The following is a 26,517-nucleotide window of genomic DNA, read 5'->3' as shown; positions in this document are numbered from 1 at the left end:
TTTTCAAAAACTGAGTTTTCTGTCATTAGAATTCCAACTATGATGTGCTATTCATTTTTGTATTTAGTATCTGTTCTTTTTGTTGAACTGTAAGCAGCACCAAGCCATTGTTCAATCTTTTGAACTTTATCCCACAGCATTAAATAATTTCTCACACTTTTTAGAAACTCAGTGATTGATTTTGGTTTCTCTCTTTGCTTTGTATTTAAAGTAAATATATAACAATATCTGAATTTTCTGATGATGTCTATTCAGGCAACATGCAGTTAAGTTAATCTAGCAATAATTATTTTATTCATCTTACATGACTTGTTATCATTCTACCATATAGATCCATTCATATGTAAAATGTTCTAAGATTAACAGTTTAGACTTAGAGTTGAAAATAATTCTGTCAGGCCAGAGTGATAGTTGGTTAATGACATGCATGTGGCTGGCACTGGGTATGGGACTCTGAACCTACCAAAACTGTTGCCTGAGGACAGAACCAGGAACAAATCTTGTGCACTGCTGGGCCTGGCCCATCCCGATTCTCTCACCCAATACCATGTTTCTTCAGTTTGTGCATTGTTTCAAGATTTTGATAGAATAATTTTCCAGAGGAGGCAAGCTGTTAGTCCACTTACAAATTTTCTAGAGGAGACAGGCTGTTAGTCCACTTACACAACACACACACACACACACACACACACACACACACACACACACAGGACAGAACAAATGAAAACAAATAACCATAAAAAAATCTCACTAAATAAATGTAAGGCTCAAGCACAGATCAAGGAAACTGAAAACTCCAGAGTTCCTAGAAGTTTGTTTAAGAGAAAAGAAGTCACACGGATTTCATGGATAAAATGCTGTTCTATCAATGAAATATAAGAATAGAAAGACTTAATTTTCTAGCCCGAGGGAGTGTCATATGCAAGGAAAGGCAGAGCCAGAAATATGTTCCTCCTGGTGTCCTCCTTCCCCTGGAGACAATAAGCTAATTAACTTACTTAAAGTGTAAATAATATCAAACAATAAAGAGAAACTATATATGCATATAGTTTATACTTATTTTACAGATATTATATAGTTTCTCCTTATTGTTGATTATATATTATATACAAAATGTATTACCATGTTAGATCTTAAAATTAGAGAGAGATTCTTTAAGAGATATTATGCTAGTTCTTTAATATAATAACTTTGATGAGGAAGGTTTGGGGAAAGAGAATTTGAAAGAAGTGACTGATTTGACCAGGATGTACATTAAGTGCAAAGGTCCTAGTGCCAATTAGGAAAAAAAAATCTGAAATTTTTATAAAGGTTTTCATCTGAAATTAGCTCACTTGTAAGTTGTTACTTTTCAGTCAAACAGATGATCACTGATGGTTGCCATCTCTGCCTTTACTAATATCTGCCTTCTACCAATAAAAACTGTGGCTCTTTTCTTTACAGTTTGAATCTTTCTTCACTTTTTATATTTCTTGAGGCATATCTTGCCTTATTCAACTTGTACATTATTACATATGTAGAATTATTCAACTATATCGTTATAAATCATTTAATTTTCTTGTTCAACTTATTTTCAACTTGATCTTTTAATATATTCTTCTTCCTGCATAAGGGACAGTGGGTTATGAAAAATACGGCACTTATTTTTCTCCATAGAATGATCACTTTAATTCATTTTTCCTCTATTTTTATTGCTTCCACATTTTTTACTCTCAAATGAGTGTATTAAAAATAAAAACAATGGGCCGAAGTAATAGTAGAATGAGTAGGATGCTTGCTGCCAACCCAGGTTTGATTCCAGGAACCCCATGGGGTACACTGAGCATGGTCGTGAGTCATTTTTGAGCACAGAGCCAGGAGTAAGCCCTAATCCACTCTGAGTGTGACCCAAAAAACAAACAAAAAGTTAAAAATAAAAAGGATTCCATATTATGGTTTGACATGAGATCTGTTAGACTGCAGACATTCAAAATAAAAATAAAATCAGAAGAATGCTAGTTTGAGTCCTGTTTAAAATGAAATAGCTAGAACCTTTACTTCTTCCAAATAATTACAGAGGTTTTTCTATTCATTTGTTTTCCCATTGTGGGAATTCACTTTGTGAATCTCAGCTTGTCATATTGACTTGAGTAGACCATGAACCAGTATTTCTTCTGAATAAATGGACCCCAGATTAAGTTAGTTCCGTTTAAGGGTATAAGAAAGGCACATGTGGCAGCATGAGCGATTAAACTCATCTTTACAGTTGTAAGGCAGTAGATCTATGCTACTGATCTATGCCCTGGCTCCAAAGTCTACTTTTTAATCCTATCATTTTTTATCTGTTTCTTAAAAAATCATTTCAGGATGGTCCGTGAACCCTCGCATTCTTATGTTAATTTTGTTGTTTAAGGAGGAGGTGGTTTTGTAACTTGAAAAGTGATTTTTTTTCCTACGTTGTTGGCTTCTGTAATTCTCTGTATTTGTGAACATTAGGATTGAACAGTTACTCAATGCGTGCCTACGAGAGAACTAGAAATATAAATGGACCCATAATAATTCTCCATTAAAATTTAATTATCATTTTGACCAATAAAGTGTGAAAACTTCATTGCTAAAAAATACTTTGCTGTTATAGGGCCAGTGTTATAATGAAGTACAGATAGGCTGACCTGGGTTCGATTCCCAGCAGGGAATGGTATGGTCAGGCACCATGGTATGGTCTCCTGAGCACCACTAGGAGAGATCCCTGAGCACAGAACCAGGAGTAAGCCCTCAGCACAGCTGGGTGTGGTTCCATAACAAACAAATGGAAATAAAGTACACCACTACCTGTATTTCCAAAAATTCTGTACTGAACACAGATTTGTGTGCTGTATTGAAAAAACTCACAAATTTAGCTGTGTTTAATGAAAATAGTTAACAGTAGTTGTAACGGATTTGTTAATCTTCTCTAGAAATGGCATATTGAGAATAGTATTTTTTCCCATGCTTTGTTTATAGTTGGTCTAAAAAATAATTTTAGTTTATAATGCATATTTTTGCCATGGAAGCTTGAGAATAATTTCCAAAGTCTAATTTCATTATCAACACATAAACACAGGTAAAGCCTAAATATATTAATAAGAATATAAAAATTTAGCTATTTTTTTCTTAAAATTTTATATTAAACTAAAAATAGTCTATAAACTATTATGTAACCTTCACATAGACAACACTGTTCTTCAGTAACTAGTCTAAGTTAATGGATGGAATAGAGGTCCTTTCTAACTTTAACAGTCTATACTGATTCCAATAGGAAAAAAAAAACTACTGGAATTCTACAAAAATATTTTAGAATAGGAGGGCATGCTTTTAAGCAGTGCATAGGTGTTGGCCAGACCATCCCCTCAGTATTTGGCACTGGCAGTAAAGGCTTGATGGTTTGGTGCAGAGTTCTGGCACTGCTCAGGGCCTGCTGGCAGTGCTATAACCAAATATCCTTTGTGGAGGGTCATATGTGTGTAGCAGTGAACTCAGGGCCTCTTGCATGGAGGTGTGTGCTTCTGTCCTATGAGCTCTCTTTGGGTCAGAAGTTGTTTTGTTTGGTTTAAATCACATTGCTCTTACATGAAATTTCTTATTATTTTTGCTTTTGAAGGTACCTGAAGTGATTCTTTCTTTTTTTCAATCTTGTTTTAAATTTTCTCTCTTTTAAAAATACTGTTATTCATCGCTGTGGTTTCAGTAAAGAAATTCTTTGGTTTTTTTCATTTTGATAAAGATGTGAAGAAATGAATGTTACACTGACTCATCAAAAATCAGATAGGTTATGACAGCTATTTGGTCACAGGGCTGTTTCTTATGACTCCTAATAAAGCTATCATTTTTTATAGACTTGATGTCTACTGTCACTATAGTAGCATACCCATCCTATGAGTGCCAGTGTGCTGAAAACATATCTTCAATTTTATCAGATGGCTTGTCAGACTTTAGGTAATTTTTCAAATGATAAAATATAAAGGTAATTGGTTTTTATATTAATAGCACCAAGAAGTCTTTTCTTGGCATACAATTTTCTTAACTAATTGCAAATTTTATATATTTCTTCATGTATTATATGTAAAATTTTAATTTTCATAATTTTGTTTTAGGGATAAAACTTAAATAGCTATAAATGATAATTATGTGAGATCTGGGTTTTGTTCCAAATCCTACCCCTTTGATACAGGGGTAGAAAATGGAGATGAAGTAAAAATGAAATAAGACAAATTCTGAGTTGATAAATTCAAGAAGCTAGAAAAGGCATCTCTAAGAACCCATTATCATTGTATTTGTGTGTATATTCTGAAAATATTTGTAATAAAATATAAAGTTAATGCTTTTTTGAGGGGGAATATTTTACTGTAACATCTGAACCTTCATAAAAATAAACATTGTTTATGGTGTTGAAAACAGGCCACATTTCTGCCAACTATCACGTCCCCAAAAATTGTTTAGTGTCATTAAATACAGGGCACAGTCTCCTAGCTGCTCAAGATGATGACTTTCGACTGAACTGGGTTACCTTTATTTTCCTATCTATTATAGTATCTTTGTCTCTACTATTATTTCATTCTCTCAAATCACCTTTAGGTATTATTGTTTTTTTTGGGGGGGGTGGTATACCTATACCTGGCTATGGTCGAGTCTTACTCCTGGCTCTGTATCAGGGATTACTCAGTGCTCAGGGAACCGTATGTGTTGCTGGGGATTGATCCCAGGCTGACCGTGTGCAAGGCGAGGATCCTATCTTCTGTTTTTTTTCTTTAGCCCATCGTCTTTTTTTATAATATTAACCATTTTGTAATAAATAAATGAATCACTGCCTAGCATTTCTATGATGGCACTTCTTCACACTGTTTTGTAATTACTTTTTACATGTTTGTATTTTTAAGCTTTATAGATACTAGTTAACTATTGCATTTCCCAGCGACCAGTACAATATCTGGCATGGAATGAATGCATTAATTAATCTATCTTTTTAAGTGGCATCCATGATTACGTGCCCCATTTTGGCTAATTCATTCTTCATGTAGTTTCTGGAAGGATTTTCTAAACAGTAAATGGGATCTTGTTTTGTCTGTCAGTCACGTTCCTAATCCAGGGCAAGAATTCAGACATTTTGAAGTCTTTGGCCTTTATTGTTTCTAGTCAGTTCTTGCTTCCTTCTTTAACTCTGTGCTTTTTTAACTCCACAGACTGCTTACACTACTTGTCTGTTTGTTTCGCTTCATTTTTCTTTTCTTTTCTGTTTTTTTAAGGGGGATAAAGTGGGGGGTACACCTTGTAACACTTGGGGAACCTTGTAGTTCTGTGGATCGAACCCAGGGCTCTCACACTTGGAAAGCATACACTCCAACTCTGGCTCATTCTTCTATCATAGCCCCCTTCTTCAAAGAATTTCTTCTTCCTGGGAATGTCCTCTCATCCATATTTTAATCATGTTGTTACTGGACCACCTACTTAGTCTGGAGACACTGGGATGTTCACCACATAAACCACTGAGGCTAGAAAAATCACAGCAAATGTTCAACACTCCTGCTCACCACACCCTTCCTTTCTCTCTACTCTTGATAATAGGTTGCTTTTTCTATCATTTCTTCTGTCTTGGGGCTGGAGCAATAGCACAGCTGTAGGGTGTTTGCCTTGCATGTGGTTGAGCAGGCTGCCCTGGGTTCAATTCATCTGCCCCTCTTGGAGAGCCCAGCAAGCTACCGAGAGTATCTTGCCCTCACAGAAAAAAGTCTGACAAGCTACCCGTGACGTGTTCGATATGCCAAACACAGTAACTAACAAGTCTCAAATGGAGACGTTACTGGGCCCGCTCTAGCAAATCGATGAACAATGGGAGGACAGTGCTACAGTGCTGTATAGAATAAATAAATAAATAAATAAATAAATATAGAATAAAGAATATTGACAATAACTGTTCCTACAGCAATTTTTCTTTACTTTTCATCGTGTCCTCTCTTTACCTGGTGAATCAAGGAACCCAGTATATATTTGCAAAATGAATAAATGAAAGATTTATTTGTTTTTTGCTTACCAGCACATACCAGACATCCTATTACATACTTACAAGTACGTCTAGAGGTTTTCTGTTACACCTGCACCTGTTTTGTCTCTATTTTGTCCACAGCAGGCCAAAGAAAAGCCTTTGCTTCAATCAGATAATTTTAAGCATGGAAAGTTGTAGGAAAAAAAAAACCTTGATATGAATCTAAGAGCCAAGGGAAGCGTGAAACTTTGTTCTTGGCTTTTCATAATTTCAAGATTTTTTTTGGTAGTAGGAATAATTCCAGTGGTAAACTTTATGAAGGCTTGGGGTAACAGCAGTGGAGATTGCTTCTGACAGCTGTTTCAAATTTCCAGCATCGATGAATCTTTAACCCCCATTATATACTTTTTTTAAAGTCTAAGTATTAAACAATATAAAAGGTTGGAGAACGAGATAGTATATTTTGTTAATTTGAACCTTGTAGCTCAAGGGTCTTAGAGCTTGAGTTTTTTGTTTTCCATTGCAGACATGTCTTCTCCCACTACGATGAAGAAGCCCGAAAAGCCATTGTTCAGCTCTACATCTCCACAGGATTCGTCCCCAAGACTGAGCACTTTCCCCCAGCACCACCATCCCGGAATACCTGGAGTTGCACACAGTGGTGAGAAGTTTCAAGCCGAGAGGAAAAACCTTCCTCTTATTAGAGGCCAATTAGGGATGGAGCAAAAGTTTATAGTGAGAGATGCACTGACCATATTTTCTCAGTGGAAGGAGAGATCACAAACTGAACAGTTTTTTCTTAATATCTGAGAAAAAAAATTCACAAAGCCATGAATTAATATCTAGTTGTATACTTTGTGAATTACCTCTATTGGAAAGGTTAGCATCATAAGAAATTGGAAATAACCTTATTTATAAGGTCCTATTATTGAATTAGAGAAAGATGGAATTTCATGTCTCTTTAAAGGCATTTTCATATACATTATTTTCTTTAAAAGATCAATATTAACTGCAACTTGCAACAAAATTATTGAGAAAAATATTAGGAGATACTTTTCTTGAACAATATTTTTTATCCCCCAAGTTTTTCTATATGCTAATATACATCAATAATTTTATATTAGTATTTTAAGAAACAATAGTAAATACTCTTTCAATAATTAAAGATTAGAGACTGGAAATGCTTCAACAGTAGTTTTAGGACTGGGTTTTATTCCTGCCACCTGAAAAATAAAAATTCGATATATTCTATTATTAATATTTCCCATTTTCTACCTATAACTGTGGAATATTAGAGGGGAAGAGAATGAATTTAGGTGACAAAGTTTTATATACAAATATGTTTATAGTGATTATTTTATTGCTTTAGGCTTATGTTTAGTCAGTTCGTTAACCTTCAGCTGAATTATATATTGCTTTAAATCTTCATTCAAAATAGATATAATCTTTCAAAATTAAGTACTTAGCTTCGGTCATATATATATGGTCACTATACTTTTAAAAATGCATGGCCTTCATTGCTATAGTTAAGGATTTGTAGGCTAAAGAGAAAACTATACAAACTAAATGTATGTCAGAATTTTTACATTTGTTGTTTGCGTTACCAAGATGGGTAAAAAATATAGCAGTTATTAATTTGTTATGTTGATGACTGGGCGAATGAACTTATAAGTCAAGTAATGTATTCCTCTAATTATTCAGATTTCCAACATTTTCAAAAAGTTACACAGTACATTTTGATATAATGAAACCTGAGAGCCCTAGATGATCCTTCCACGAGCACCTTTACTTTCACCTGACATTTGGTCGATACATAATTAGCTCCAGTACATGGAGGACAGTGTCTGTCCTGAACTCATGGTTCAGTAGGAAAAGAAGCTGGCCACGGCACTGGATAGGCATCAGATCTAGCCACTTGAAGGAAGTTAGATGCCTGGAAAGTGAAGTCTGAACTAGAGTTTGGTGATGCATAAGAAGGAATAAAAAGTCAGAGGAAGATTCAATCGGTAGAGCAAAAAGCATGTATCAGTTGCAGGAAGGGCCATTTCAGTAAGGAATTGCAAGCTGCCTAAATGCCCACAAATACCTTTAGCGTGTTCAGAGAATAGACTTCTACTCTTAGTAGGAGGAAGTCAGAGATGAGGCCACGAAATGATTCCAGGACTGGTCTCCAAAGAACTTATGTACCTTATAAACTGATGAAGCTGTTGAGATGTTATTCTAGAAGAAATAGAAAAAGCACTGGGAGATGTTTTCGCAGAGAAGCTACATGACTAAAACACTTTTTTAAAAAAGAGTCATATATTTGGATCTTATAAAGGAGTATAACTGAAAGACAATTAGGAAGACTTGGCAATAATCTAGGCCAGAAATACATACTTATTCATATATTAGATGTATATTTTTTCTTAATGAAGGAAAACACATTGCCTTGTATAACTTTTTTTTTAATCTCTTCTGCCTTTTTGGTGGGGAGGCATACCTGGTGGTGCATATTACACTGCTGGTTCTATAGTAAGAGAACACATCTAGTGTTGCACATTGTCATGACCATAGCTGCTTACAGAGATTAAAGACCTTAATCTCTGTATTAAATCTTATGTCTTCCTTCCTTCCTTCCTTCCTTCCTTCCTTCCTTCCTTCCTTCCTTCCTTCCTTCCTTCCTTCCTTCTTTCCTTCCTTCCTTCCTTCCTCCCTCCCTTCTTCCCTCCCTCCCTCCCTCCCTCCCTCCCTCCCTCCCTCCCTCCCTCCTTCCCTCCCTCCTTTTCTTTCTTTTTTCCTTCTGTCCTTTCTTTTTTTCATTCTTTCTTTTCTTTTTCTCTTTTCTCTCTTTCTTTCCTTTTTTCTTTTTGCCCTCCCTCCCTCCTTTCCTCCCTTCCTTCCTCCCTTCCTTCCTTTTCTCCTTCCTTCCTTCCTTCCTTCCTTCCTTCCTTCCTTCCTTCCTTCCTTTTATTCTTTCTTTTTTCTTTCTCTTTTTTCTTTCTTTCCTTGTCTTCATCGCTTTTGCCCTCCCTCTCTTCCTTCCTTTTCTTTCTTCCTTTCTTCAGTCCTTTCTTTCTTTTGTTCTTTCTTTTCTCTTTCTCTTTTCTCTCTTTCCTTTTCTTCCTCTCTTTTGCCCTTCCTTTTCCTTCCTTCCTTCCTTCCTTCCTTCCTTCCTTCCTTCCTTCCTTCCTTCCTTCTTCCTTCCGTTCTTTCATTCTTCTCTTTTCTCTTTTTCTTTTCTCTCTTTCTTCCCTTTTCTTTCTCTTCTGCCCTTCCTTCCTTCCTTCCTTCCTTCCTTCCTTCCTTCCTTCCTTCCTTCCTTCGTTCCTTCCTTCGTTCCTTCCTTCTTTCCTTCCTTCCTTTTCTCTTTCTCTTTTCTCTCTCTTTCCTTTTCTTCCTCCCTTTTGCCCTCCCTTCCTTCCTTTTCTTTCTTTCTTCCTTCCTTCAGTTCTTTCTTTCATTCTTTCTTTTCTCTTTCTCTTTTCTCTTTCTTTCCTTTTCTTCCTCTCTTTTGCCCTTCCTTCCTTCCTTCCTTCCTTCCTTCCTTCCTTCCTTCCTTCCTTCCTTCCTTCCTTCTGTTCTTTCTTTCATTCTTCTCTTTTCTCTCTTTCGTCCCTTTTCTTCCCCTCTTTTGCCCTTCCTTCCTGCCTTCCTGCCTGCCTTCCTCTCTCTCTTTTAATTTACTCATTCTATTAGAAATTCTCTATTAACTAAATTGACTTTCCAAACTTAGTTATCAGATGTAAGGAGTTGTTTCTATTAAAAACAACAGTTACAACAGCTTTTCTCCCTTTCCTATCCCTGGTACCCCATATGTCCTCTGCACCTCCGGTGTACTGTCTGGAGTGATCCCTGAATTTAGAGCCAGGAGTAAGGTCTAAGAATAGCCTTAGTGCCCCCCACACCAAAAGTAACCCAAAAAAGTGTTTTTTGATGTCTTTCCAAGAAGGGTCTCAGGCAGTTGGTCTATGGTAGGCTCAGAAATCTGCACTGTAACAACAATCTAGAGGATTTAAGTAACCCGGACATATAATGAGCAAAGTTGTGACCCTAAAATTAAGTTTATGACTCTTCCAATACATTCCTTCATTCCTTATTTCTTGTATGTTCTGGGATGATTTTCTTTCATGAAGATAAGAAATCCCATCCAAAGAAAAAGATTTTTTGTTAAAAATCATGTTTTTTTTCGTGTGGACTTAATTGCAGAGTTGGAGATAAGTCATTCCAGATGATTTTCACTTGTAGATCATGGAAAGAATTTTTCTTTCATATTGTTTGCTATGCTGCCTCATAAAACATTACATTTATCATTTGTAATTTTATATGATTTGGATCAAATATTAACTAGAAACAGACATTTATCTCCCCTTCTACATATACTGATTGGTAATTTTAATTTGTATTTATGTGATTATTTCCTTCAGCATTATAGTGATAAACATCTTGTAATTATACTCTTACCCACTTTTCAAAGTCAAGAGTTATATTTCAAAAGCTAAACAATAAATTATGATCAGACTAATCAAAAGTTGTAATACCCTTAATCGCTTTCCACATTGCATGTGCTCTGTATATTATTTTTCTTTATAAAAATATATGTCTTATGGGAAATGATATGCCTATACAAAAGTTTAAATTCACATTTCTGTGCATTTTATTCTTAGTCTTAATAAGTGTGCTTTAAGTTACATGTAGTAAAAGGGTAGGAAAAATTACTTATAGCATAGAATTAGTTTGGTTTTGAAAGGAATATTTTCATTAGGAAAAAGGGTTTCAGGGTCCCTATGCTCAAATGTTCCTAAACATTTATACAATGATTGAGACATGCTTATTTACTAATTATTGCCTCCCTTTCTAATCAACTTCCAGGTAGGAAATATAGAAAATACTTGTCTAAAATTGGATTATACTTCTGTTTTGAATTTTGGCAGAAAATATTTTGGTTTCCTTCCTGCTAATTAATGCTGTGATTTAGTCTGCACCTAGAGGACAGTCTTTCTAATCAGAGAAGTGTTCTCCTAGGAAATAACTATGCTTCAAGAGAGGTTTATGGAGTTTCATCTTACCATATAAAAGAGAAATTTCTTTTTTTAAATACCATGATCTAAAAAGCAAGATTATCAGAGTAGAGATTGTGTCTGTGTGTAGCTCACAGCACTGGCACTGAGAATAAGAGGGAACAAGGGAGCTGTTATATTAGAGAAGTTTGGTTAAGACATGGGGAAAGACAAATCATTACCAGTTCAGTTTCTCCGCGTTGTTTAGATGTTTAGAGTGGGAGTGAGCAGTAAGAACAACATCATCCTGAGTCCCTTCTCTTCTCTGCCTTTTGCAGTCATCTCAACTCGAACTCCACCTCCACCCTCACCGTTGCCATTTCCAACACAAGCTATTCTTCCTCCAGCCCCGTCGAGCTACTTTTCTCATCCAACAATTAGATATCCTCCCCACCTGAATCCTCAGGATACTCTGAAGAACTACGTACCTTCTTATGATCCATCCAGTCCACAAACCAGCCAGGTAAACATGAGTGAAAATTAGATTAGAGCATAAGGGAGATGGAACAGGTCTAACTTACTCAGACTGTATGTCTGGCAGAACATCAAGCCTGTGAAATCCATCTTCAGGAAGTTTCTTGGTGACTCAATGCATTTTTTTTAAAGGTGGCTGAATGACAGGTAGGAAATGTTTTGCCCCAAAGGGGCACATTTGTGAAGATGCTTTTTGGTGTGGTGTTTTTAGATTTGCCTTGACTGAAGAGAAAGTTTATGCAGAAAGAACATTGACAAAATAGCTCTGAGCTGGGGTTCACACCTCTGAAATACCAGGTTTGACACTGACAAAGTGCTTATTTCAGGCAGGAACAAGGTATGTGCTAAAATAAACACACACAAAAGAACTTACAGTTGTATTTATAGATCAACTATTAGGTATTAAAATAAGCTTTGGCAATGTAAACATTTTCAGTGTTTGATGACTACTTGAATATTCTTTGCACAGACATGACTACATGTAATGAGTGACTTTAACAGGAGTGTCTCTCTCTCTCTCTTTTTTTTTTTGGTAAACATTGTATAGTGGTTTTAGGGATTCATTGTGTGAGTGTAGTGACTCATGTACTTTTCTGATTCCTTAACATGTGGTTTCTTCTGACTTTAAAAGGATCACCCACAGTTAAATATACAGTCTATCAATGTGTAGACCTTGATAAAAATGGGTCTATCAGTAATCATAAAATCCAAACTATGTAATGTAGTTTTAAGCTTAGGAGCTGGTATTTGCTTTGCTGCTTTACTTTTTACTTGCGATCTACTCCTTTTATTGCTTGAGGTGTTTTCATAAACATTATCTCATTTATCTAAGTTGTAAAATTGTTAGTAAATGATATGTGCACATTAATTTAAAATTAACAAAGAAAGGCCTGGAAAAAATCCCCTTTGTTTTTGTTTAATTATTAAAAGGAAGCAAAATGGTCCCTTTAGAGTGTTTTCCTTTGAATATATATGGTGCCATTTGGGTTATTTAAAAAAAACCTGTATTTTCAACTTGATTTGCTAATAAGACTTAAACTAAGTACACCACTCCACCATTCTTGAATTATGAGTATGAAGTTAACTATTGCATTTTAGAGTAAATGTTCAAGTGGTGTATCAGTTTTAATGATTAATAATAATAAATAAGGCAATGGGGCCTTAGTATATCATTTTGAAATAAAATTTGCTGTCAGAACATGGATTCAAAAGTCTTAGTTCCACAGAGCCTTTTGCTAGACTCAGCTGGGAACAGTGCACACAAGGTCTGATTTTAATTTGTGTAGAATTTCCATGAATAACAAAGTCTAATTAAGACATCCATTAAAAGTCCTTAACGTTAATTCAGTGTGGAAAATCTTAGAGTTCCATTGGTTTTTTTTTTTTTAACTGATGTCTTAATTAGGCACTGTTAGGGGGAAAATTATGCAAATTAAAATCAGGCCCTTAGTGTTATGCATTTCTTTAATTATTCAGGACTTGTTTTACGTATATTTCAATTTCTCTCTAAGTTAAGAGGGCATATTAGGTGATAATCTGCCTATATTGTTCTCAGTTTATGCATATTTTCAAGGTATAGATTCAGTTCTAAGAGAATCATCTTATTCTCATCTCAATTAAAAAAATAAATCCCCCTTTCTGGAGTTTGTATAATAGAACATTGTACTAAGTAGGATAATCCTTTCCTAATGCTATTCAACTTTATCTTCAGATAAGATGTCTCATTATTCATATCTATAGTATAAAAGTTTATCTGTTAACATCCTTCAAAGATAGAAGCTTCAGAGTGTAGCTTCGTTTGTTTGAATTGATAGAAAACTGGAAAGAAATAACCTCCAGTTCTTTTGACCCTGAGTTTTAGACAAGTTAAGGGTATTGACTTGGGAATTCTATATTACTCTTATTATTTTGAAGAAAGAGGAATGTTTGTGGGTTCATGTGAATTTAGTTCCACAAAACAAATCTTATAGCAGGAACATCAGCATTTCTCTGATACTGTTGTTGCTTTACTGTCAAACTTTTTATGAAAAAGCTACACAAAAATGCTACTTATCATCAGATATGCTACTAATGAAAAAATGAGGTATTTCACTGTCTTAAGTATTATACATACATAAATCAGACCTTTGCAGGGTTCAGATAACCAGAAGTTAAAGAACTTCTTTAGAAACAAACCACTTTTCCCTTCAAAAAGGAAGTCTTGATGATCAACTACGAAATTGCTTTTTTCGTATAAACTTTATGTCTGCTTTGATTTTCAACTCCAGCTCAAAACCAGTTAACTTGCATTTCAAAATAGGGTGCTGGATTTTCACCTTTTTAACTCTATAAATGGGGGAAAAGTTCTCATTCACCTGGAGTCAACCCGTTATTCCCAATCTCCTCCAGCATTGCACTGATTTTGATTGTTAAGTAAAGCAACTGAGATGCCTCGTCCTTCCCACAGCAATTTGAAGATTAATTGTATTGCTGCTATACTGATTAGAGTGAGACAGGCATGCTATTTAATGGAATACTTAAATAAAATTAGTGTCAAGATATAACCTTCTCATAGGTTTCCATGGGAAGGGGCATTCTATTCAGTTTTCTTGCCATAAAGCTAAATGCTTAAAATTATACTTGATGAATAGTCAGGATGTTCAAAAAGTCCAATTTCTTTGAAGAATATATAATGTGGTCTCTGAAGAAACCAGTCATAAACTGAGTTCATGTTTCTAATGGTATGTGTTACTAGCTATTCAACTTTTTCTCTACAGAAAAGAATACTTATGTTATTTATGTGCAGGAACTTAGGTTAATATTCTGTTTAATAATATACGTAAAAAAATTACCTATAATAATGCAGATTATAGTAGCTAAATAAGGACAATACCATCCTAGCAATTCAATATGTGCACTGTGCAGTGGAGAATTCCAACAGGAGTGTAATGAAAAATATTATTCTCTCTCTCTAGAAAACCAATTTAGATTATTCTAATTGTGCACTCTTAGGATTTTTGTCTCCTACCACAGATACCACAGGACTAAATCTTAGCTAATAATATCATCTCTATCATTACCTAGGGGATTTTCTCAGTTAGTTCCCACAAATGTCAACAATAAATGTTTTGTGTAACTCCCCACACAACAATGGAAATAACAAATTGTATTTGATTGCCCTCTGCTTCACTTTAGCACATTTTTATTTACTTTGGGAATCTTTTATTTGTAGGTTTTCAGGTAGACCTAGTGCAGCTTTTTATACCATCATGAGAATCTGAAATTACAGCTATATTAAATCTCATTCTATATGCTTGGCGTTAATAAATCATCAAACATTGAATGGATGGGAAGCAGGTGTATTTCAATGCTAAAGGATATGTTTTATGAGTGAGAGGCACTGGATTTAATTCATTGCACCTAAAAGGTTGAATGATGATCTTAAAATCTAAATTGCCTGATGTGTGTGTGTCTGAGAGTATCTGTGAGAGCTAGAGCTAGAATCTTTGACTACAGACCTGACTACAAAGAGTGGAAATTCTTGAGTATGATCTCCTAGATATCCTCCTCTTCTTGTGTCAGTGATAACATCTTTTATGTGAAAATTGTAATCTGAAACCTCAGGCTGATTCACTGTAGAAATGAAGAGTGGTGAGATAAACACTGGTTCTAATTTTCACTAGTTCAGAAAGGACTTCCATTTTAGCCTTGGGTTGACCGTTTCAATATCCACTTGAGTTCTCTGACTTCTAAATGAAAGGATCCTTCTACCTGCATCTCAGGGGGTGTTGTAAAGATGAATTCACCTGTGTTAAAGTGCTTTGAAAAGGAAGACTTTCTCCTAAATGCTGCTGCTGCTTGTTACTACTAACCAATCTTTGACTTCTCCACCTCACACCCGAGAAGCCTAGTGTGGGGAGTGTCCACTACCAGTTCACAGGGTACACTCGGTCAGGTGTGCTGAGTGGAGTTGTTGGACAAGATGACTGCTTTTGGATTGTTTCACCCGGGCATTCTGTTTTTGTTTTGTAGCCTAACAGCAGTGGTCAAGTAGTAGGGAAAGTGCCTGGCCATTTCACTCCTGTCTTGGCACCCTCTCCCCATCCCAGTGCAGTGCGACCAGTGACCCTGAGCATGACAGATACTAAACCCATCACTACATCCACTGAAGGTGAGGCAGCTTCACCCACAACAACCAGTAAGTATTTCTGTAGGAAATGAGAAATGTCCATCAAAGACACCATTGGATACCTGATCCAAGGTGGAAAATACACTGTAACTTGTCCGGCTACCCATCCAGATGGAGATTTCTCATTTACGTGGAACTAGCAGGCATGTATATTGCCTGACTTTCTCACGCTCTCTGTTATCAAATATCAACCAGTGCATCATATTTGAAAATAGAGAAGCTTATTTGTTTGAGCAATCAGCTAATGTAAAAAGAAGTCATGCCTGCTTGTTCAAGGTATACATTGCAAATGCACTGAATAACATAATGTAGCATACAAGGTTTTACTAGCACCCAGAGATTAGATTATTGTCCTTATTGATGCACACCTGTAGAAATCAAGCCCCTTCATAAGACAGACTGAATCACTGCCTCACTAAGATAATTGCATGTATGCATTACTGTAGGTTATATCATTGTGAAAAACAGTCACATACTGTTGGATAAAGATGAGAACACTTCAAGGCTTAGTATTTAGGCACATATAAGTAACCTGCATTTTCATTGTCTGCAATTTAATATTTTCTTTTTTCCTTTTATCTATTCTTGTACAGTAGACATTGTGTTTTTATAGCATAGCCATATAATGTTTTTAAATTATTTTGGTTTTGGTGCCAGCCCCAGCAGTGCTCAGGGCTTATTCCTTTCTGGGCTCAGGAATTAGTCCTGGTCGGCTCAGGAGTCTGATCATATGTGATGCTGGCGGTCAAACCTGGGTCAGATGCTTGCAAGGCAAGAGCCTTGGCCTCTTTACTATCCATCTTGCCTCAGCCATAGCATTTAAAAAAAAGATTTAGCAGTGAACTTGAATAGTACATATAAATACCTTAAATAATTTCTCTTATTATTCATATAGAATACTCATAGGTGCAGACAAAATTAATCTTTGTTAGTTTGGGGTTTTGGGGTGTGGGTGTTTGGGCCACATCTGGCTGTGCTCAGGGCATACTCCTAACTCTGCTCAGGGAGGATTGCTGGCAGACTCTGGGAACCATATATGGTGCCAGGGATTGAACTTGTGTTGGCTACATGTAAGACAAACGACTTATCCCCTGTACTATATCTCTGACCCACAAAATTAATTTTTAATTGGCTTCATCCAAACTTTTGGTTTTCTAAAACTGAAACTAGTGTGTACAGATTGGCAAAGTGAAATGGATAATGTTTCAGTCAGGAGAGATTAGCATTCCCATGTCAATTTAACATATGTTTTTAAGTCTACACCTCCTATTTTCTTTTATAGAGCAACCAAATCTCCATGCTCTGGAAATTCTTTACGGGATCACAAAGACCATTGGAGAAGCCATTGGCTTTTTTTTTCTTTAGCCATTGCAATGCTGCTTCCTTTGTTGGTTACATGTGTTGCCTCGAAAGTTAAGAGGACACTATAGGAAAATTGGATTATACTTTGTGCAATGAATTCGGCAGTTTTTCAAATTTCATGAGGCTTATAGACAATTCATCTAAACCAATATTCCTATTAATTAGGATTAACACTTCATAGCTGTTTTATTGTTGAAATATTCTGTACTAGTGAGCACGTCTCTCAGTATATAGTTGGGTAAAAAACAGTCAAGGAAGACTGAAAATGCTTTTGTTCCAAAGGTTAGTTTTGTGCATTAGAGTCACTAAAATACTGTGTCCAAATTTTCAAAGTGATATCTCAGCATCTTTGAGCAAACATGAAGTCAGCAAGTTAAATAAATGCAAATAGAAAACAAAAGGAATATTTAAGGAGTTCAGTGATATCACAAGACAATCAAAACCAAATTTCAGAAACTCTAATACATACCTACTCTTAATAACATTAAGAAATAAGATTCAATGAGTGATCATACCCATAAAATCTCATATAAGCACTCTCAGTCTATGCCTTAATGCATTGTCCTTATACTCACACCAGGCTGACCAGAAAAGGAACTGATTGACTGAAAAAGTAATAAAATATTCAAAGGGAATATTGGTTCAGCAAAAATGGCTTTTCAGACCTTTTCCCATGTCTACATAAAAGAAATATAGTGATTAATTTTTCTTGTTCCTAAACTAAATTGTAACGGCAGCTCCCTAGTCACCACTGATAATGAGAAATTTGCCACTGAATCTATAAACTAATAAAGTTTTTAGAAAACTGTAGAAGCCAAGGTTAGAAATAAAAGTAAAAATAAAGACTTGGTGCTTAGGTATAAGATGGGTCTCTTCTCTAGCTGGGTGTGGAATTTCAGAAACCTGAGACTGACATGGGCACTGGCTGCTTATGGTGGCATGACATGGGCCTTTTGTTCAAAAGAGTTTAAAAGATAAATAGTGACAATCAGTGCTTTTGAAAACTTGATCTAAAATAGCTGAGTGGATCCAGTTTTTCTGTTCTTCAAATGAACATGACAGGATCAATATAATGATTTTTTAAAAAGTTCTTTTAAAATTTGATTTTCAGAGGCTAGTTAGATAGTTCAAAAGACTGAGATACATGCCTGGCAGGCACAAGGTTCTATCCTAGGTATCCCTTACCCCCTTGCCTTCCCACCAGCATCTCTCCTCACCCAGCATCACTAGATAGGGCCCCAGAAACATCCCTGAGCACTGCAGATGTGGCCCTGCTGGCATCTAGCATTCTAGCCAGGAACTGGGAACAAAACCCGAAGCATCAAGCCCATATGTCTGGGCTGAGTATCACAGGGAGTGGTCTCCAAGCACTGCTGCTGAGGCCCCCTCTTCAAATAATAAGAAAGAAATCAATTTCAGATACATGACTTATCTGAGAATCTTAAATCAAAGTTTTCACTTTCTTCAAACATAGAATTTAATATGGTGCTACTTAGTTTTGCTTATTATATCAATAAGGGTAGTGATAAGAAGGTACATTAGTCCTTTCCTGATAAAAGAAAATGTTAATCTTGAGAAATATGGTTCGCTTGGAAAGTTATTCTGTGCCAAAAAGCACTTGCACAAAAAATTTAATGCAATGTGCAACCATAACAGATTTAATGCACTTGCACAAAAAATTTAATGCAATGTGCAACTATAACAGATGAAGTGGTGTTCACTAATATATATGTATGTATATATATATATACATATATATACATATATATATGTCACCTGGTAACCAATGATGCCACCAACTCCCTTTCTGTACTTTTATAAGTATTAGTTTTTCATACATAAGAAATAATCTTTCCACCAAGGAGTTCAGTGATATCACAAGACAATATCAAAGTTAATTTTTAAGAATAATTCATAAGGGACTGGATGATAGCACAGCGGCTAGGGCATTTACCTTGCATGTGGCTGACCCAGGTTCAATTTCCAGTATCCCATGTGGTCCCCTGAACACCACCAGAAGTAATTCCTGAGTGCAGAGCCAGAAGTAACCCCTGAGCATCGCTGGGTGTGACCCCCCCAAACAAGAAAAAAGAGAATAATTCATAATAAAATACTGAGCATTAAATACTTAGCATTTCACATTAAATAACATACCAGTTCATTCTACATGGTATATAGAATTAAATTTACCTTCATTTATTAGGTTTTCTTTTTGGCAAGACTTCTTTAGTCAGAAATTTTTCTTTGCATACCATCAAGCACATCTGCTTAAATATTCACTTTTTCTGGGCAGACTTTCAGTCTACTTGTACAATCCGAATTGCAGAGCTCCACGAGCATTCCATTACTAGACAGCTAATACCTGGTCAAAAGATACAGCTAGGAAAAAGCTCCTTCTCCTTAGCCAGTGCTTGGTACTCCTGCAAGCTGTGACTGGAACACGTAAGTGTCAGACTCTCACACCAAATCACGGGATATGGGTCCCCAAAACAATTTTTGGGGAGGGGGATGAAAGCGTTGATTTAAGATCAAACGCAATTTCTTTTATATCACCTAGTGTTCTCGCAGACAAAAGAGAAGAGAAATAGAGAACCTTCTTTTCGTTTGAAAGTCCCACTTCTCTGGGTTTCTTTGACATGGACAGGTTGTTCATTCTGATAGTTCACAATTTTTATCTTTGTTTTTGTTCTTCCTTAATCAGCCTACACAGCCTCAGGCACATCTCAAGCCAATCGATATGTGGGACTAAGCCCAAGAGACCCATCCTTCCTACATCAGCAACAGGTGGGCAAGTTTCACCCAGGTGTGATGGTGTAGCCACGCTTTTGCATTGGTGCTTTTCTCCATGCTGCCTCTCAGATCTGGACTCAATGGGGCTCAAGGGGCTTCTGAGAAAGAAACTGATCATTTCATTTTCCAAAATATTTTCTCATTTATCCTTGTTTCTTGCCTCTCTGAAATAGGGTTCTTTTAGTCAGTAACAGAGCTTTTCCAAATCTGGACTACGTTGATAGCATCCATGAATAAGCATTTAAGCTGAAGAATATTTTCTCAGTTTGATACCCTGGAATTACTAGCTGGTAGTGTCCAAAGAACCAAAACTGAAAGCTGATTTACAAGCCAATTAGGTAGAAGCAGTACACAATTTGTGTTTTTGAGCTCTTTCATACTTTCCAGATGTTTTACTTCTCGTTTTGGTATTTTAGGCCAAGAAGATGAGTTATGAAGCTAAAATCTCAAGCGACACATCATTCCTATTTTAATAGCTTTAAATTGGTTTACTGATTTCAGATGTGATAAAACACTTTTTTTGGTTCTGCTTTCTTACATCATTTATGTTTCAAGTAGCATTTTAAATTTCACATCTCATTAATGCTGTAAATTTAATGCAAATGAAGTGTTTACCCAAACTGTGAAAATATACAGCCAGGATTAATGGCGGTTTATAAACAAATTAGCCACAGTCAAAAACATGGACCATACTCATACAGAAATCCCATGATTCTAGTTAAAAGGGGACAGAAAGAATTCTAAACACTTTGGAGTTTAAATATATTTTATGATGCCACTGTTTGCTGCTCTCAAGTTTTTATAGTCCAGCAATTTGAAGTTAAAAGTGTCAAAATATTACATAGGGGAAAATAGGCTATCCCGAAGACAGGCATTATCTAAATTGTTCTTCATTTTGTAATATAAGTGGTAGGTGCATTGTGTATGAATTTTTCTATTTTTTTGTAGCTGCTACAATTACTCACTTAGGGTTCTCTTGTTTTTTCTGTTATGTGTACTTCTGTCCACCTAGCTCATGCTTATTTTGCCTGTCTCATGTAGAATTCTCCATTCCTGTCCAGTCACAGCTCAGAATGGAAATCTACATATATTAAAGGTCACATCACATATAGGGTTTAGAGAAATCATAAAGATGATGGCTTATTCAAGATACTTGATGTTTTGCCAGGTCTAAGAAAAGAAAAACAAAACAAAGAGTGAAGACTAATTGAAAACATCTGTACATAGTTATGAAAATACCAAATAATAATTAGTGGTTTTGACAGCCATTGGCTTTTCAGCATAATTCTCTGGAATGTTGCATTTTTTCACCTCTAAAATTGCTATAATATGAAATGTGTTATAATTACTATAATATGGGTCTATTTGACAAACATATATATTTACTGTGTGTTCTAAAAATGTAGGCAGGATTTACAGGTTTAGAAATTCTCTCTTTTAAAAGTATCCCACATATTTTCAGAAATATTTTGTCATGAAATGGCGTCATTCTTTGTGACACATTCCTGATATCCACTTAAACTCTAATTTATAGAAGCATGTCTCATCTATTTAAATCTTTATCCCCCAAACTCACTTATAAATTGCAACCAATTCTGTGTATTTAGAACACCACCAGGTCCTAATGTGTGGCAGTTTTAATTATTTTTATTATGACTAACTACAGCTTATATTTTGAAAGTTACATATTAAATATTTTAGGAAAAATAAACAGCAAATTAATGAAGATATGAATCTAATGTAGAGTTATAAGCACATTATAATTGAAAATATGTATGCACATATACATATGCATATATGTTCCAGCACTGCAAACTTTTAAAATCAGATCACTCGCTATTTAAATAAAAATTATCTAGTGAAAATCACCTACCAGATGAACAGAATTTGTTTAGTCAAGTGTAGTTGCTTATGGAGTATATGCTTTATATCTATCCTTGAAAGAAAAAAATATTAGGCTTAGTGGCCAAAATGTTAAATTTTAAATACTTCATAGATAGAAAAATTGTCATCTCATATATTGAAAAAGTTAGCGTGCTACTTCTTCAATTAAGAAATCCAGTGTATTTAATTCATAAAGGGCTACAATTTGAGGCATGCAAAAATAAATATATATGAATATCATGTGTAATAAGACTAATTAAAAGCTTATTACTTTTATGATTTCAGATAAAATAGAGATGAACTTTTATGTTTACTGTCTAGGAACAGAGGGATAGAAATAGTTTAAATGACTTCAATAGAATAAAGGTTATTCTTTCCTGCAGCAGAAATGAGATTGATTTACTATGTCCTTTCATTACTTTACAAAGATTTAAAAGAGACCACTTTTCTAGCAGCATGTTCTAAATGCCTTTGGTTTAAAGTACTCAGTGATGAATGAAAAGGAAAATCAAGGGGTACATGAAATAAAGGTAATCAATCATTTTATATTAGCTAGGAGAAATTCAAAATTAGAAAGCCAATGGTTTTAGTCCGAGAGTTTTTTTAAAAAACATTCCCCATGGCCTTTAATATACGTGACCCCTTAAGAATAAATATTGTCACCAGGTACATTCTTCAGCTCATTGGCGGCTGCTTTATAAAGATTTATTCTTTTAGGTTATGAAAAGTATTGATGTGTATTGTGTAGTGCAATTTTTTAAAAAGAAAATAACCTTAATAATGCTTACATAAATTAGAGTTAGCAATAAATTTTAAATTGTTGAATAATTTTGACTCTTATAAATAAACTTCACAAAATGAAATTAGAGCAAAGATTTTCACAAAATGACATTAGAGCAAAGATTTTCAAGTAGTCATTTTTAACTCACAGAGATAATGGCATTCTTAAGCTGACATGGAATATATTACAAATGAACACTTTACAAGTGGTTGTAAAAGTAAGACATTTATATTAGCAAATCAGAATACTGAAAGTATATGCTTTTTATACCTATTAACTTGATACATATACAATTTTATTAATAACTCAATATCTTTGTGCTCCTTTCTATATTCATTATCACCAATGACTATTCCAAAATATCTTCTGACTCAGAAATATCACTTCTCTTGAAAAACAAATTCACTTAATCATGAAGACTATCTCAAAAGATTAAGTTAAAACAGCTGAAAACTTTATGCTAAAAATAGTCCTTCTCAGTTAGTTAAAATAATCTGTTCATGCTAGCTGATCAGGAGTCTAAAATTTTACTTTATCTCTTTTTAGATCTTGAATGTTGTTCAAAGGCCTAGAACTAGATTTTCTTTGGGATGATTGACTTCATTAATGCATTCACTGTTGGCAATAGGGGAAGTCTTGAAATCAGAATTTTAATTGGAGTTTTATTCTTCTTTAACTTTTATATTGAAAGATAGCATGGTGGATTAAGAATCCTGGGTCCTTCTCTGGCAAACTGAACTCTTCAATCAGCTGAAAAAATGTTTTCTAATAATTTAGAACAATTTCAGGAGTGTCAAGGATCTCTTCCCTGACAACTTCATTGAAGTTTAGTAAGAGGCAGTATATCCTTTCCTTTCACTTCCTGAGCACATTAGGCATACTCATTGTGATATGCAATGAGCAGACTATATTTCCTGTTTTTGTCTCTCTGGGAAAATGACAACTCAGAGAAGAATACTGGATATTGCTTAGAGAGTCAGAAATTATTTTATAACCTTGGTTAGAAATTTTAATATAATGACTAATATGAGACAGTTTACTTGTACTAGTATTCATTCCTTTTGTGGTCAACATCTCAATGAATTGACTAATTGCAGACCTTTCTTTCTTACCATAGAAAATGTGTTAATATAAGAAAGTTTAGTTCATAATTATCATTATATTAGAATCTTATACCATTATAAAAGTACAAACTATGTACATCCATAGTATTTTTTAAAACCTTTATAGCAAGTTAGAAATAAAAGTTTTTAAAAAAGAAGATTCTTATTTAAAATATCCAAATAAGAAGTTCTAATTTGGAAATAAAAGACAGCTATTCAAACTTGCTATTGAAGTGTATATTAATTTCAGAATTAGATTTGAACATTTAGATGAAACAAATGGGAAGTCACCTTTGCCTTTCTAGGGGACACAGCAAAGCCAAGTGAGCTTACTTTATAATATTTGACTTACTTCCATAATCTTAAAATGATAGTATCCTGAAGAAATATGTTCCTTATAATTAGATCTAATAAGTGAGTGACCTGATCAATGCAGGTCTTCGTATTATTTATCACAGTCGCATGGATTTTATTGTGCTTGAGCTTCAGCATGTTACATCTCTTGCATGACTATTTAACGCTGTTATTTCAGTTTCAATTATAGGACTGCTTTATATCAGTATATTTTCAACACTTTTCTAGATATGATTTTAAAACTAAAGTTGTGCTTCGTTTTTGGCTTTGGGGGCCACACCCAGCAGTGCTCAGAACTTATTCCGGCACTACACTCAGGAATCACAGCTGGCAGTGCTCAGAATCATAGAATCAGAACCTGGGCGGGTATGTGCAAGCCAGGCATCCTAACTGACCGTACTATTGCTCTGACTCTCAAAACTGGAATTTGAGAGTACTTCTCTCAATTACACTGAAATTTTGTTATGCAAATGGCCTTTTTAGGAAATAGCCTCTGTTGGAATTATTTTTTAACTAAGATGATCATTGAAATCCCTAAGTAATATAGGCCCTGGTAAATGGCAAGGCCAAAGCTAGGCACATTAAGACCACTGTGGTAGTCTTTTATAGAAATAAGCAGTGGAAAGGATACAAATAGACTATCAACAAACTTTTCAATCAGGCCAGGAAGCAGGCTATCAACACTTGGGCTGTTCTTATTGTGTCTGTTATCAAAATTGACAGCTTGACGTAAAACCCTATCACATGACTTCAGGGTAGGTATGTAAATGGATAAGAGGTCACTTTTCACATATGCTAGCTGGAAAGGAAACACATTTAAAGGAAGTTTCATTCAAAATAATAGCAATGCAAATGTTTAGCTGTTTGGCTAGTTCTTAAATTTAAAAAAATGATTGAAACTTGTCTTTTATCATTCATAGATTTATTCACTAGCTTTCAGTTATTTATTAAAGGCTGATATTCTGGAGAAACTATTCTAAAAAATTTTAAAGTAAATTGTGTTTATTATAACCATAATTTTCAGTTAATAAAGTCACAAGGAAAAAAGATCCTTTTTTTTTCAGAAACTATGAATTTTAAAACATATAACTTGAATCCATGAAGGATATAATGATATAGTTGTTAACCTAAAATATACTTGGTCCGCACTTAAAGGACAAAGTAGGAAAAGAACAATACTAGTCAATTGTTGTCCTGAATAAGAACCAGTTTAGGAGTCAAGAGGTTTAGGTTGTAGCACTCATGCAAACTGTATTTCTGACTTTGGACAGGTCTTTATATTTTGCTGTCCTGTAGCCTCATCTTAGAAAGGAAAATGAAGACGTTAAATTACCAACCTCTTCCAAGTTCTCATGAAATCTTGAAGTTTTAATTTAAAGGACTCTCCATTTAAAAATGGGGGGGGGGGACCACCCCAGAATTACATAACCTCTCAAGTACTATTGAATGTGTATGCCCCTAAGTATGCTAAGGGCAGTAAAAAAAAAAAGATAGATATATTAGACCAGCAAAACCCTAAAATGTTTTCAGACTAGAAAGACAACTCAAAGGGCCAATGCGCACGCTTTGCAAGCAAGAGATCTAGATTTAATCCCAGGTTTTTTCCTCCAAGCTAGTAACAGCCCCAAAGCAACTTTGGGTGTGATCCCAAAACAAAACAAAAATTAAAATTTAAAAACACTAACATTTTCGAGGGGCTGGAGCAAGAGTACAGTGGGTAAAGTACTTGGCTTACACATTACTGTCCCGGGTTCTATCCCTGGCACCCATATGGTACACGGAGCCCTCCCTGAGCACAGAGCCAGGAGTAAGCTATAAGCACAGCCAAGTATGACCCCCAAACAAAAATAAAATAAAAAAATTATTTACGATCAGTGGTGTTTACCTAATTCATAAATTTGTGCTTATGTATTTGACTTATTTATTTCTACTATGCTCAGCAAATACTAAGAAATAGATTATCGGGACTGGATCAGTAGCACAGTGGGTTGGTTGTTTGCCTTGCACATGGTCAACCTGGGTTCTAGTCCCAGCATCCCAGCATATGGTCCTCTGAGCACTGCCAGGGGTAATTACTGAGTGCATAGCCAGTAATCCCTGTGCATCACCAGGTGTGACCCAAACAGCCAAAAAAAAAAAAAAAGAAATTGATTATCAGTACACTTTTCAAATATGTTCAGGAAAAATTAGAAGTATTACTAGGATGGCCTTGAATATCTTTTATAAACTGTGTATCATATATCACCACATAACACAGTTTTATTGCAACCAATTTGCTTGTCCAGTAAGGCTACATCCTCTTCATTGAGAGTCCATTTTATTTTCCTTGGCAGATAATTAATAATAAAGTTATACTAATATAAAAGGTAATAGGAATGTATGAGCATTGGAGTGTTAATCTTCACAAGCTCCTCCCAAGTTTCTCCTCCCCTAGAAATGTATTTCCTTACCGCCATCTGGAGAAATGAAGAAAGCTAAGAGAACATAAAAAAACCCTTTCAAGATATTCCCTTTAGGTAACTATAAGCTTGAAAAAAAAGGTGAAAAGCTCAATTTGCCCATGT

At 35.1% G+C, this 26,517-nt stretch overlaps 1 protein-coding gene across 4 annotated transcripts in view; it reads left to right on the top strand.

Annotated features, from left to right (window-relative positions):
• NFIB (nuclear factor I B) overlaps positions 1-26,517 on the top strand; it is a 250,217-nt gene that overhangs the window by 196,500 nt on the left and 27,200 nt on the right. For 2 of the 4 annotated variants that reach the window (XM_056117315.1, XM_056117314.1), the window contains exons 7-8: positions 6,525-6,659; positions 11,316-11,500. In XM_056117315.1, the coding sequence (XP_055973290.1) occupies positions 6,525-6,659; positions 11,316-11,500 (320 nt within the window). Of the gene's footprint in view, positions 1-6,524; positions 6,660-11,315; positions 11,501-15,522; positions 15,689-19,742; positions 19,826-26,517 lie in introns of all 4 variants that reach the window. The other 2 variants (XM_056117313.1, XM_056117312.1) reach the window with 2 other exon arrangements.

Source organism: Sorex fumeus, unplaced genomic scaffold (assembly GCF_029834395.1).
Source record: "Sorex fumeus unplaced genomic scaffold, SorFum_2.1 ptg000034l, whole genome shotgun sequence".
Taxonomy (NCBI): domain Eukaryota; kingdom Metazoa; phylum Chordata; class Mammalia; order Eulipotyphla; family Soricidae; genus Sorex; species Sorex fumeus.
Note: the sequence above shows the minus strand (reverse complement) of the source record. Positions and strands in the feature narration are given on the sequence as shown.